This window comes from Cupressus sempervirens, chromosome 1, assembly GCF_028749045.1.
Source record: "Cupressus sempervirens isolate cs-2001-9-10 chromosome 1, ASM2874904v1, whole genome shotgun sequence".
Lineage (NCBI taxonomy): Eukaryota > Viridiplantae > Streptophyta > Pinopsida > Cupressales > Cupressaceae > Cupressus > Cupressus sempervirens.
Window position 1 is genome coordinate 722,386,436 of NC_143118.1, and position 14,974 is coordinate 722,401,409.

The following is a 14,974-nucleotide window of genomic DNA, read 5'->3' on the forward strand; positions in this document are numbered from 1 at the left end:
AGTCACCTCAAGTACTAAGAAATCATAGTAAGAGGGAAGGATGTTGATGATGAACCTCCATTATCATCACTACATGATAATGTATTACTCATAGAAGATGTGAGTGCATACCTAAAAGTCGAGATATAGGACATCGACAACAAGGAGATAAAAGAGACTTACGACACATTATGCTTAGAAGGAGCCCTAAAGGAAGACAACAAACATTTGGTAGAGTGCACATTAAGAAGAGCAGTGGAAATATCCAATTTCTTTCACAAGGAATGGGTAAGATTATTTTTTATACATAATTAATGAGTGAATAGTATGGTTAGACAAACCATACATGATCATTATGATCCTAATTGAAAGGGTAATTGGATTCAATGTGTCTAGAATTTATCTATCAATGAATGTGATCTCAGCAAGGCAAGCAACTTCATTGGTTGGAGGAAAGATGGCACATAATGAAATGGGATGTGGTTGATTGTTTAGTTGTAGATTGCTAGAAGAAAAGTAAACAAACTTGAAGCTATTATTAAAGTAGAGAGAGAAAGGATGAAGATTGGAGAAATGGTAAAGGGGATGTGAAACTCCAAGATTTCATTGATGATTTTAATAAAAAACTTAACAATTGGGAGACAATTGAGGACCAAATTATTAAGCTTAAAAATCAAGTTCTCTCAGAATAGGAAAATGGAGATGATCAATGCTCTCATCATTATGAAGGAAAATTAGTCCCAACTCAACAAGAAACTTGCTAAGTTGTCCTATTACAAAAAGAAGTATGCTGGATAAAACTAACCTCTCTATTAGATCCATCTAGGCAATATTAGAAGAAAGAAAAATTAAAAAAGACTAAAAATAAGAGAATTTGTAGGTGACAACTAAGGATGATATTGCCTCTTGTAAAGTGGCTTCTACTAAGCCTCCTAAGCATGCCTCCTTTCTAGAGAAGTCAAAGGAGCTCAACAAGTAGCTATTGGGTTGTTGTGTTGGTTCTTTTGGTTTTGGCATGATGTGTTGGTCTTGTTTGCTAGCTCAATATTTTATTTTTATTCTTGGTCCTTTGTTTGGTTTTTTCTAGTTAATTTCTATTTCTATTTCCATTTTCATTTCTAGTTCATTTTTGTTAGTTTAGTTTCTTGCATTCACCTCTAGTGAGTTCTTTTTGAACTATCATTTAAGACTTGATGGTATTTTTCTAATATTGGGTTAGGGCCCTCTCCTAATTTATCAAATTAGAACTACCAAAAATAATTTTTTTAAATTTATTTTATTTTTATATTAAATTGATCTAATATTATTAACATTATATAATGCAATAACATAATAAAAATTATTTGAATGTAAGACAAGAGCCTATAACACAATAGTGAATTGGGATGCGGCTATCCTCCCTACAAATTGTACCATTGACTAAATTTCAAAAAAATATATATATATAAATTTTTTTTTTAAATTTTCAACATTTGATCTTCATGAATTCAAATCAAATTTGACCACATACCCTTATTTTTAAGTTCCCTCAACTAACATTTTAGGAATTCTAAATACACTTTCCCCTACTTCAAAGCAATGCAATTGCTGAAATGTTATGGAGGAGTGGGAACAGATCTCAACGACTCCTGCAACCTTTGCCTCACTGCAATGGATTGCCAGATTAGGTTCAAATTTCTTTTATGAGGAATGGTGAATATTTATTAATTCCAAGTTGCCTGGGATGTATTCCAAACTACTTGGAATGAATCTGCACCCCACACCCGAAAATATCAGCTTCTTTGACAAACTGTAGCCAATGCTCGGGAATTTCTTTAAGAAGGCTATCCATTCAATTGCCTTTTCTTACGAATGTGACGTCAAATCTGACATTATAAGCACTTCTATATGATATCAACTTGACTAGGCCAGATTTTGCAATCGAAGTAGGTAACTTTTTTCCTAATAATTATGATAAAATATGTAGGGTAGCTGTAACTAACATAATAATCTATATTAAAGTTTGATTTCTAAGCAAAATGTGTTAAATAGTCAAAATTAACTTCTTCTTTTTTCAAGTTTAATTTCTTCCTTAGTGTGTGATGTTTAAGGATGGCCCATCATTATCTAAAGATCCACTCCAACCACTCATAATTATCTCACCTGCCTACCTCAACATGGAGCTAATCCTATGACTTTCATTTATTCAATACAGCTAAATCACTCAACCTTCAAATAAACCATCTCTACTAACAGATTTATAGCAGCTATGGAGGCCATTAATGGAGTTGACCTTCCACTTATTGATCTCTCTCTTTTTTCCTCACAAAATATTGATAAAAAACAGCTGGAAACCCAAGAGTTTAATGAGCTCAGGAAGGGTTGTCATGAGTTGGGTTTCTTCGGGGTGATAAACCATGGAGTTGATCTAACTCTGGTTGAGGCAGTGGATAAAAGGATTCGTGAAATGTTTGCACTGCCTGCTGAAATCAAGAAAAGAGCCATTTTCCCCATTTTCAACACTGGGTATGCCCCATTTGTAGTAGATGATGTAGCAGATGACTCCATTGCAGAGAGCATGAGCTTTCCTTGGGATCACCTGCTGCCCAACTCAGTTGAAGAAATCTCTGCAAAACTATGGCCACAAGGAAACCCTGCATTCTGGTAATAATATTTTGTTCACTTTTCTACTTTAATAAACTCAGTGCTAGGATTTTTAGGTGCGGGCTAATCTCTCTAGACAATATAAATGCAGCAAAAAATTTTCAAAAAATTTGTTGTTTTCGATTACAAAATATACAGATCAATGCTAATTTTTTTTTTAAAATTTCATTATGTTTTCATTTTTTTGAAATTTAGTCAATAATACAATTTGTAAGGAGGATAACCGCATCCTAAATTTTATACCATCTCTAATATTATTTGTGTAGCGAGGAGTTGAATGCATATGGAGCACAAATGAGAGAACTTTCTCATAGGATTTTGAAGCTCCTTATTTGGAGTCTGGGTGTGGATGTATCCAGCAAGTCTGCAACAGAAATATTTGAGAGATCCTTTGGAAATGTAAGGATGAATTACTATGATAAGTGTAAGGACAAGGAGATGATCTCAAAAGCTCACACAGACATGAGTTTTTTCACAATACTGTATCAGGATGATGTTGGGGGTCTCCAGATCCGAACTAAGGAAAGAAAATGGATGGATAGTAAACCTTTGCATGGATCTTTTGTTGTTAACGTTGGTGACATTTTACAGGTAGGTTTTCTCAAATGCCTCTCTTTTGCAGTCAACCATATGTTCTCTTTTAACATTTTTTGGGATTTTCTGAAAGTCATTAAAAACTTTTATTCATTCATTTAACATACTTTCATAGAAGCCCAGATAATCCACCTAAGAAAAGACTCTATGTGGGCCAATTTTTTTAATATGTATTTTTTTACCATAAATAACTAGTTCCTAGATTATTAGATTGATGCCATAACAATGTATCAGCATTTAGGTCGATTTTGTTTATATTGGAAAACAAATTTTCTTCCAACTCCATCATTTTAGTTATATAGATATATAGAAAATGATTGTATAAGTATAATAATAAAAGCTTTATATGCTCTTTTTTTAATTATAAATATTAGTTTTATTAAAGACTCAATTTAATTAGATTATGCTATAGTATGCTTTAAAACTTAATATATTATTGGAATTTCAAGTGACATTTATGTTTTGTGTAAATTGTTGTAGATGTGGAGTAATGGAAGATATCGAAGTGCTGAACATCATGTAGTTTATGGAAAGTCAAATAAAAATAGGTTGTCAATGGCTTATTTTTTCGATTTACCAGATGAATTTGAAATACATTGTCCAAAGGAGACAATTGATGAAGAGCATCCACTACTATACAAAGTAGTTACAAAGGCAGATACTCTCGCATATTTCAAGAAAGTAGGACCAAATATGGTTACTCCCTTACACTTTAGATTGTAATAAAATAACTTAATCAAAATTAAATAAATGGGTTTCATTGTTTTTAATGTTTGGGACTTTGCATTAGAATGTTGTTTTCACATATGACAATACCAAATGAGTTTGTTGGGTCTATGTGTTATTAATTATAAGAAGATATTATAAGTAAACATGATATAGTTTTTTCGCCATACAATATACACAGTATTCACATAATTAATTACATTGTAAGAGAGGAAGTTAATAAAGGAAAATATCATTAATCTTGTATGCAAAGGATGGTTTTCAAGTGAAGGATGTGCAAATGGAGAGGATGCAAATGATCATGAAAAAGTTTGACCTCTTTGATTGATGTAGGCATCTTCTATGTAGTTGTGTGTGGAGGCCCCCATTTGCTTCCTTCTTCTCACCCATAGGTTTCATTTGCATTGTTCTTGTAGAGTCTCTCATTGTGCCTTTGCAATGCTTTTGCCTATTTCTAGTTGTGTTCTCATCAAAGGATGGTTTTCAAGTGAAGGATGTGAAAAAGGAGGATGCAAATGATGATGTAAAAGTTGGACCTCTTGGATTGTTGTAGGCATCTTCTATGTAGTTGTGTGTGGAGGCCCCCATTTGCTTCCTTCTTCTCGCCCACATGCTTCATTTACATTGTCCCCATAGAGGCTCTCATTGTGTCATTGTAATGCTCTTACCTATTTCTAATTGTGTACTTCTCATCAACAACTTTTCCTTTTCTATTTTTTATGTATGTGCTTTTATTGTTCCTAGTTCAAAGGTTTTTCTACATTGGTGGAGGATGCTCAAACTTTGTTATCCTACTTGGTATCCTCTAGTTTGGCACACATTCATTCTACATTCTAGGGGTTTAATAGTGGATAATAGTGTTATTTTTGGTAGATGTCACCTCTCTCATGTGGTCAATACCCTTCTTGGGCTATGTTGCTCTATTTTTTCCCTATTTATGAGTAGGGGAGTGGTGGTTCTTGCATTTCTTAAAGAGAGGGGAGTGTGACATGTGAGTCTAGTCCCTTGCTTTAACTTCCTCTTGTTGGAAATATAAGAGGAGTAACTAAGAGGGGAGGGGTGAATCAGTAACCACAAAAACAAATCCAAGATCCCTTAGGATGTCAATACAATTCAAAATCAAATTTTGCTCATACTGAAATACTATTGTAATTTGATTAGCACTTAATCATTCGGTTAATACTGAGTATATGCACTGTTACTCAGTTAACACTGAATATGAAAATCTTATGATATTAAATATGATTAGCCTTCATTATGTAGTGCCTCTCCCATTTGACTTTTGTAAGTCATCCTGATGGATGCACCCTTGCTGATCTTTTGTTGTGGTGGATCATGATTGTGACCCTAAGTGGTCTACACCATTGAGATGTTTGGATTTATGTTTCTTTATCAGTTGCGTTGATTATGCTTTTGACTGATCTTTGAGATTATGATGTGAATTTTGGTTCACTGAGGTTTGTGCCAGTGGTTACCAGGATCAATGTGGTATCATGAGGTTGTTCCGTGATTACCCTGAGATGTGTGCAGAGATTGCACTATGCTCTTTTACCATGCTACACTGGACTAGGTTCCTATAGTAGTGGTTAGTCATGTTTATGATTGTGTTTGCTTATGTGTTTTAAATGCCTTTTTAATGCAGAGTAATCAATCATTATTAAATGCTTAAGTAATTAGAATGGATTGTTCTTGTTGGATTATTTGGTTATGTGTTGCAGACATTTACCTTGTTTTATTTTGATCTAAGAGATATCTGTTCTTATGTGATGTTTTACATTTGAGATGACCTGAGGGTCAAATGTTACTCCTTGATTCCAGTATCACAGATATTAGACTACTATGTTGTTCAGTTAATCATATTGCATGATGATGCCATTTTGAGATGACAGTGTGTTTTATGATGATATCTGGTTATCTGGTATTTGGACATACCTCTGATTTTGTTATGTGATGGATTTAATGCTATGGTTATTTACTTCATCCCTGCGTTGTTATGTTTTATGCGAACGTGAGTGATGTAAATAGATTATTTTAATATAATTAAATAAATGGTTAAATTAGGTGATTTAATGCATTTATTGCTTTGGCTATGTTATTATATGCAATTGCACTTGATCGTGTTGTTTAGTGTGCAGGATTTATATCCCTGACAGTGGCACATGGAGTTAGTGATTCAGCCTTTCATATTTTACCAATGTCGTCCTTGTATGGTCGACGTATCCTTTATAAAAATGTTTAATTTAAACCTTTCGGTGATTATTAAATCCGAACTCATTGCATTATGTGATTAGACCAGTAAGCGTGTCTGTGCATTTAAAGGTTCACATTGTCGCAAAAGTTGTTTAAGGTGACTTTTGTGTTTTTGGGTTTTTGGGCTTTTTATTTGATTTATTTTAATTTCTGGCAGCTTTGCTATAGATGAATTCCTATTTATAGGAATAGCCTATTTTCGTTTGGGTCAATTCGGAGTTTAACTAGATTGGCTGGTTAAATGCCCTAATCGATTATTCACCCGAAAAGTGAATAAATATCCAAAGAGAAATTTAATTCCTCACTTCTCACTTTTAAATTAGAAAGTTGGAGAGTGAAACCCAAAATTTTCTTCATGAGGATTTACTGTTTTTTTCGTTGTGGGAGCTACGGGTGTGGGATCGTCGCAAGGTTGGGCTCGTTGGATCCAGCTCGGGCAAACCTTGGATTGTCGCAATTTTCAGCCACTTCTACGAGCGTTTTATTTTTTGGTTCAGTTTTCCGTTTTGCCCTTTTGGCTGTAAGGTAGGGCTTTCCTATTTTATTGTTTCTGCTTCTATTTTTGGTAGTCGTTTGTTTGGAGGCTGAGAACTAGTGTTCCCCTCCGTTTCTGTAAGCTAGTTCTACCCGGTTGGGCGGGTATGAACATTTCCCTTTTTTTGGGATGAGGGTTTGGGATTTTGCACTGTTATGCTGGCCGTTTTTGCATACGGTGTCCAATTCCATTTATTTTTGGATTTTTGGGGTTTTTGAACCCAAAGGCCAAATGGGTTTTAATTTTGAAGTTTTCTAAATTTTTGGGATTTTTATCTCGTTTTGCGTGCCGCCCTATTTTCTCGGGTTTTCTTGGCACAATGTGGGTCGTGGACCTTGATGATCCATTTGGATATCAATCAGACCACTTTTGCACTTTTATGTTGCATTGGGATGCGTGTTGCATCTGTACTCCCGACGTTGTGTTCGGTTGAGTGATTTTATACTTGTTATGGTTTTTGTTGGACCTTTTCTTTTGTTTTGTGAACGCTAGGATTCGTGTAGAATCCATACTCTTGGATTGAGGCCGGTTGAGTGAGTTCACGATGTTTGGTCTTGTTACATCATTGGGATTCGTGTAGAATCCATACTCTCGGATTGAGGCCGATTGAGTGATTTCATGATGTATGATTTTATTGGCTTTGGGATTCGTGTAGAATCCATCCTTTCCGTGTTGCTTTCAGTTGGGTGTTTTCTTTGCATTATGTTCTCATTCCTGTCCTTGTGTTATGATCTTTGTGATGGTGGTGCGCCACACACGAGTACGTGCGCGTACATTTGTTGGGTGACTTGCAAGGCCTGATCTTCCGTGAATTTGACGAAAGTTATGATCATTGGGGTTGGAATGGGAGTATGCATGCCCACAAGCAGTTGTTGTAGGATGAGCATGGGTAGGGTAGGGTAGCATCTGGAGGGGGCTTCTATCTCGCAGCTCGGCGTTCATGGCGCCGGAGGTTGACGAAGGATAAGAAGTTTTAAGCAAGTAATAACTAAATAAAATGTGTGATTGTTAATAAAACTTAAGATAAGTAAAATGTGTGAGCACCCAATTAAGTTCGAGGACACAATGTGTGAGCACCCATTTAAGTTTGAGGACACACGATCCGAGCTTGGGCTTTTCGATGCCAAGCGACTCTCCAGGATGTCAGCCCCTACTTAGCAACCTTTTGAGTGTCTGACCAGGACCTGTACTCCTTGCATTGTCTTAGGTTCTTGGTTGCAGCCATCATACTGTCTAGCATGAGTGTTAGCCATGGATGTTCTTTTGTGTGTTTTTGGTTGGATCATTATCTCCATCAACACAGCGAGTGTGGACCTATGGGTGCCACGTGGTTGGGTGGCGTAGCTACCTTCACCACTGCTAGGGATCGGTGTACAGAGATGATCTTTTGTCCTAGTGCGACCATTGCTGGATGTCTTCACTTGGTACTTCGGGTTTCGGAGTATGCTTTCTTGTGATTTATGCTTTCATTGGGATGCTTGTATATCATGTTTAGATGATGTTAGCTTACTTGACGCATTCCCTTATCATGATGTTTAGCATATGATTAGATGAATTTATTTGATTTAGTAGTATATCTGTTGCTTACTGCTGTTTAGCATGTGATCGGTGATGTTATCTACTGTAAGATTATCTTATGCATTATCACTAGCATGTTAAATTTTCTTATGCTATTATTGTTGCATGTTTTTAGTAGTGACGTCCCTATTACGATAGTACCGACGATCTGGTCGGTGGCTTGGGATGTTACGCGTGGGGGATGGCTAGGACCCACGATGGTCTTATGATGCTATTGACGTTGGGAGGATGTGCGTACTTAGTTTGGTTGTTTAGTTCTGTTATATTTTTGTTCACTGCGATGTTTATTTCAGTGTGTTCTTTGCTGTTGTAGTTTAGATGGATAGATGTTCTTCTTTATGTGTTATTCTTGCACTCGAGTGTTCTTTCCTCGAGCCTTTGTGGATCCGGTACTCCCTGGTGTGGAGGTTATTTGCTCCTTTTTGGTTCTTTTTGCTTTTGGGAGAGTTTTTATTTTCTATGGGCGACATTTGTTCAGCATGGTGTGAGACTTTAAAAAGTATCGCACTCCCATGCAAACTATGTCGTACAACACTGTAAAGTATCGCACGCCTTCTTGAGAAATGTCACATGACACTGGAAGAGTGTCGCACGCCTTCTTGAGAAATGTCGTACGATGCTGAAAAGTGTCGCATGCCTTCTTGAGAAATGTCGTACGACACTGGAAGAGTGTCGCACGCCTTAAGGAGAAGTATCGCCCTCCCTTAGTAAAAAGTGTCTCACGATTTTTGTGAAAAACCTGCGCGTGCCATCAGCAGGCACTTTTCTTCGTGATCCGATCTTTTTGAGAGTGGTTTTGGATACCCTTTTGGGCGTTTTTCAACCCTATGTTGTTGCATTTTGAATTTTGTCGGTTTCTCTTGAAATTGAGTTTTTGTGTTTCTGTTTTAGTCTCTTGGGGTTTAAAATATATCATTTAAGTATAAGTTGAACTTAAGATATATTTTAATATATGCGACAAATTGTTTGAGATAGGTTTCAGACCTCTTGGAGATAAGTTATGGATTTTAGGAAATTTCAGGGCTTCAAAAATCCAAACTTAGCCAATTTTCAGGGCTTCAGGATTTCAGGCTTAGCCAAATTTTGGGATTCTGCATTTTACCCCAGCTTGGTGTTTTGTTGATGAGTGGTTGTTTCTTGTGCCCTCATCAAGTGCGTTGTTGTTGTTGGCTTTGTTTGTGTGTGTCAGTTTGGTAGTGGCATTTGGAGATTCGTTGGTTGCCAAGATGGTGGTGAAGTCTTCCGTTGCGATCGTTGTGATCCCTGTATGATGTTGTCATGTGCATTCATACTTGTAAAAAAAAAATTCTTGGCTTGTATTTCATCCTTGTTTCCAAGGATCTCCGGGCGGGACATTACACATTAACTTGCATAAACATAAAGCAAATAACATGAACACATATGGCATGGCGATTTAACATGGAAACCCAATTTGGGAAAAACCACCAATTGCAACTAGTTATTGTTATTCACTCTTCTGAAGTGAGCTCAGTTAGGAACCAACATTGTTAAAGGTTACAAAATACACTGTTAGGTGTGATCCTATTCAAGGATTTAAATCACCCTATTAGGAGTGGCCTCGTTAGAGGTCTTTAGACACTTTAATCTAGAAATGCCACTTTGTTAAAGGATTTGGCAAATAGTTGTTAAGCTAACTCTGTTAAGAGATTTGATAACCGCTACAATTATTAGAGAGTAACAATGATATAACTTGATTGCTGATACAACTGTATCTTTGATTTCAGATCTATGTTATGGCTTCATGTAATGTTCCTGATTATGACATTAGATTATAAATCCTAACTCTGCATGTATTTTTTTATAATTTCTTCTAATATAACCTTCTATCTCTATTTGTGAGGTTCACTACTCCTTAATATATTTTGAAATAAGAAAAGTTGTGCCTTTTCAAATTATATTTATATATCATATTATATTTCTTATATATATATATATATATATATATATATATATAATAATAATAAATCTATTAATTTTTTTATAATTTCTATTCCATATTTAAATATATGATCATATATAATATTTATATTTATATTTATTTAACCATTATTATACTTATCTAAGTAACATATTATTGTGCCATTAATATATTCTTATTTACTTCAATAATCATTATATCTTTGTAATTAATTTATAATGAACTTATAATATAATTTTTTATTTATTCATATAATGATTGAATATATATATATATATATATAATCTATTCATTAATAACTACATGTATTTCATTCACCTATATTACCATAATTAGGGGACATGATAGTCCATCCTTCCTCAAATTGCTTGTCCTCAAGCAATGATTGTTTACACTAAACCTTTCTTGTAAAGTCAATATACAAGTTATAAACTAGAAGGCAAGAATACATAAGGCATGCATGCAATTAATGTTGTAATGCATGAAGTAAATATATGAGTACTTGCAGACATGAAGCATACACGATGTAGACAAATGAAGACACAATGTAAACACACATTACACATGTTATGCAATTCCTTGATTTTGAACCTACAACTACAAAATCATTAGTACACATTCATATACTTGTACCAAGGAATACCAGTTAGTACATATAAGTATACTTTCAAAGAAGCTAATAATTTAAATTAGGAAAAAATAGCTATATTGTCCCTACTTGCAAGAGCTTATAATATTGTCCTTTTTTTTTTTTCCAAGGAATCAATTTAAAAGATTGTTATTGCATTATTTAATCAAAATAATTCTTCATATATGTATATATTCATATCCTATTGATTACATTGTATATATAGGCTAGGTCACCTGGGGATTGGACAAGGAAATCACATTAAAGGCTTGACAAGACCTTGGTCCTCGCCTTTCAAATGGATACCTTCCATCCCTCACCATGTCTATATGTTGTACCATACCACAATCGTCAAAACATCGTAGTGGGGTCCCATAGCTTGATAAACCTAAACCCAAGAGTTGGCATAAACCCCTCTTATCTTAGGACTCAGCCCTACCCTCTTACCCACCTAGTTTCTTACTGATTAACATAATCTTGGGACCATTACTTCTTAATGATTGCCTTACTAGAGTACTCGGGTATTGTAGTGGGGTCCCATAGCTCGATAAGCCTAAACCCAAGAGTGGAATACATCCATCTCTTGCCTTAGGGATCAGCCCTACCCTCTTACCTACCTTGTCCTTTCCTCATTAATATGCATTTCCAATTTATTTTTAATCATTTTATTTTGATAATTAATCATTAAAGAAGTAATTTCATTATATTACTATTTCTTATCATTGCCATTTATATTTAACATTTGATTATACATTTACATTTCTCTCTTACTAATTTCTTATTTACTAAACAATAGACATTTTAAACCTTTTAATATTATTTACTTATGCATTTAATTATATATATCAAAGACTCAGACTTCCTTACCTGGATTTGTAGTGATCTGTTGTCCTTTTCCACTGCTGACATGGATGTCCCCACTCCTTAGTAAAAATTTATCTTTATATTCTTTATATGCTTTTCAAACTTAATATTAATAATAGGATAACTTCAAAGTTATCTATTGTGAACACTAGTTGCAAAAATATGATGATTGTGGTCTCAAATGGAACCCCCTTAAAAAAATACTTGTGATAGAATGTTTCCCAACCATTCCAACTTAACCTTATTCAAACGCTCAACCCAAATTTTTAAACTAGTATAATAATAGATTTCCCAACACTCATTCATTCTTTCACTATAGAAATAATTGGTTGATTATTGTTGCATTGATGGAAGTGGCACTCTTATCAAATCTCTATTTGTAATCTATGGATAATAAATAATGGTAACATCTGAGTTTGGTAATCAAACACTTCATCAATGAAATACTATTTGTTTGAGTGCACATTATTGGCTCTCTTAAGAGTTATGTGACTTTGTATTTTCAATTCGAATTATAAGAGCATTCTTCATAGAATTCAGACTAAAGTTTCAAAAAAAAAAAGGCATCAATAATCATTAGTAGTTTTCCCATAACCCACTACATGGTTGATGGTTGTTAGTAGATTTTCTTTAAACATCAATAGATTATATTGAGGTGTCTTATCTTGAAACTATCCCTCATTAGTGTCTAATCTTTTGTTCACATTCTTACATTGCATCAATTGGGAGGATAGAAGTTTGTTAGTAGAGCATTATTTTTTGTTGACTCCTTAGTCCATAAAGTCTATTTCCTGCATGTTCAATCACCAATATTCATTTGCAATGCCAATGTATAATGGGTTGTACAGGCGTGTATAGTTAATTGTGTTTGTGTATGAAAGCTAATTTCACTCAATATTGGCTTTAAGAAGAAGCCTCAAATCACCTGATCTAAACTCATACATAAGACGATGACTCATCAATAGATATGCTTCTCTTAAGTATACCATGACTTTTGGTAACTCAATAACCCTAATTCCCTGACGTGTTCATCGTTCCATACTATCAATATCTTTCTAAAAATCTCCTTTTGTTTCTGCCTGAATAGTGGGACCTTATGGTACTACCAGTGAAGACATGGTACTAAGTACCATATGCGAGATTTTTCTTTCCATTTTCAGTAGTTTTTTTACAAAAGGTGGCCAATCAAAGTTCGTAAATCCATGAAAAAAACTCTAAGCAATGGATTTCAATGGGATACCATGATCCTGAATTCTCTCATTGGCATGTTTATGGAATGTGGGAGAATGGTGATGAAATATCATGATTTGTTTCATGAAATACTCAGCTCAGTAGATTCGATGCTCAAATCTTGCATTGTTGGAAATATATAACCAAACATTATGTTTTGCAGACCGACTCAGCCTGACTCCAAGAAGATTCTATTCATGTTAGGAGTAGAGAAGAACAATACGTGTGCCTAAAATTCCAGGTTATTCCTTAAGGATTCCTTTAATAATTTACTCATCTTATGATCTTTGTTATTTTTCTCATCACGGTGGCAATAGGATCTGCTCAAGCTTGGTATTACTAATCATAGGTGCATTACTTCAATTAATAATATTAGGGTCATAATTTTTCTTGGGCTTCCCAAACAGATCCTCTATAGTCCTTTTGATGGTTAATAGTACTCCTCATGCATAGAGCAAACTCAAACTCAAAAAGGTCTCTTCACGGAAAAGCTCAACAGTGATCATGAGAGAGATTGCCAATCAATACCAGTCACAATTTAAGTCACCAACATTAGACTGTCCATCCAAAATATTTTCCTTCATTGCTAATAAAATATCAATCTTTGGTCTCTCCATGATTTGATATTTAAAAAAAAGAATATCTACCATAGACTTTCACCAATATCTGCATTCCATGTTTAATATCTGCAACACCTTATGATATGGATGGCAATCAAAGATTTCAAATATTCATCTGAAAGTTTTGGACCACGATGAAATTGAAGACACCACTTAATGAAATTAATCATCAATGTTAAAAGTGTTGCAACAGATGAGAATTCAAGGCTGGTAGGAGAATCCGGCTCTGATACCACTGTAATGTCCTTGATTAGGACATTAGATTATAAATCCTGACTCTGCATGTATTTTTTAAAATTTTTTTCTTTCTGATATACATTTCTATCCCTATTTGTGAGATTCACTACTCCTTAATATATTTTGATTTAGTTGTGTCTTTTCAAATTGTATTTAATTATATTTATATATCATATTATATTTCTTATTTATATATATTTTTAATAATAAATCTACTTTTTTTTTAAAAATTCTATTTCATATTTAAATATATATGATCATATATAATATTTATATTTATATTTTATTATAATCATACATTGATAATATAATTATTTATATTTATTTAACCATTATTATACTTATTTAAGTAACATATTATTGTGCTACTAATATATTCTTATTTACTTCAATAATCATTATATCTTTGTTATTAATTCATAATGAACTTATAATATAATTTGTTATTTATTCATATAACGATTGAACACACACACACACACACACACACACACACACACACACACACACACATAATCTATTCATTAATAACCATAATTAGGGGACATTACACTTGAATACTTGATCCTCCTTGATCAAATAAAACTTTGCAGCTCGATCAACTCAGGATACTCTGATATCCTTCCAATTCACTTGATTGATCTTTTCAATCCCATGCTTCTCTCCATTCAATCCCACAACTTGACCTTGTACTTATCATTTACCTTGTTAGTCAGCTTGAATATACTTTCAAATATTCAATATTCATCCTTTAAGTCAGCTAGACTTAACAAATAAATTCATCAAACTAAATATACTAACTCAAGAAAATCCTTCATTATTTGATCCGGCTTGGTCAATACTAACTTAGAAAATACTTTCTCTAGACTTCCTTTGTTAACCACATGAATTTAGTTAACACTGCATCCTGAACCGAATTCCCTTTGGTAATCAAGTGAGCTCAGTTAACACTGGTTCCTTGCCAACTTCTCTTTAGTGCCTGATTGAACTCGATAGACACTATCTTCTTGGAAACTTCCTTTGGTGTCCAAATGGACTCAGTAGAAACTGTCTTTGAACTTGATTATCTTTAGAACACTCGAAAAATACTAGAAAGTATCTTCATCACCCCAGTAAGCTCGATAGACACTGACTGGTAAAGACTTGACATT

General features: G+C 34.2%; 1 protein-coding gene across 1 annotated transcript; it reads left to right on the forward strand.

The window, feature by feature from the left end:
- Window positions 1–2,161: 2,161 nt before the first annotated feature.
- On the forward strand, window positions 2,162–3,986 carry LOC149579979 (C4-beta,C20-epoxidase-like). Its single transcript, XM_089788228.1, has 3 exons — window positions 2,162–2,622; window positions 2,889–3,213; window positions 3,697–3,986. The coding sequence occupies exons 1-3, from the start codon at window positions 2,228–2,230 to the stop codon at window positions 3,937–3,939; spliced, it is 963 nt and encodes a 320-aa protein (XP_089644354.1). The 5' UTR covers window positions 2,162–2,227; the 3' UTR covers window positions 3,940–3,986.
- Window positions 3,987–14,974: the final 10,988 nt, after the last annotated feature.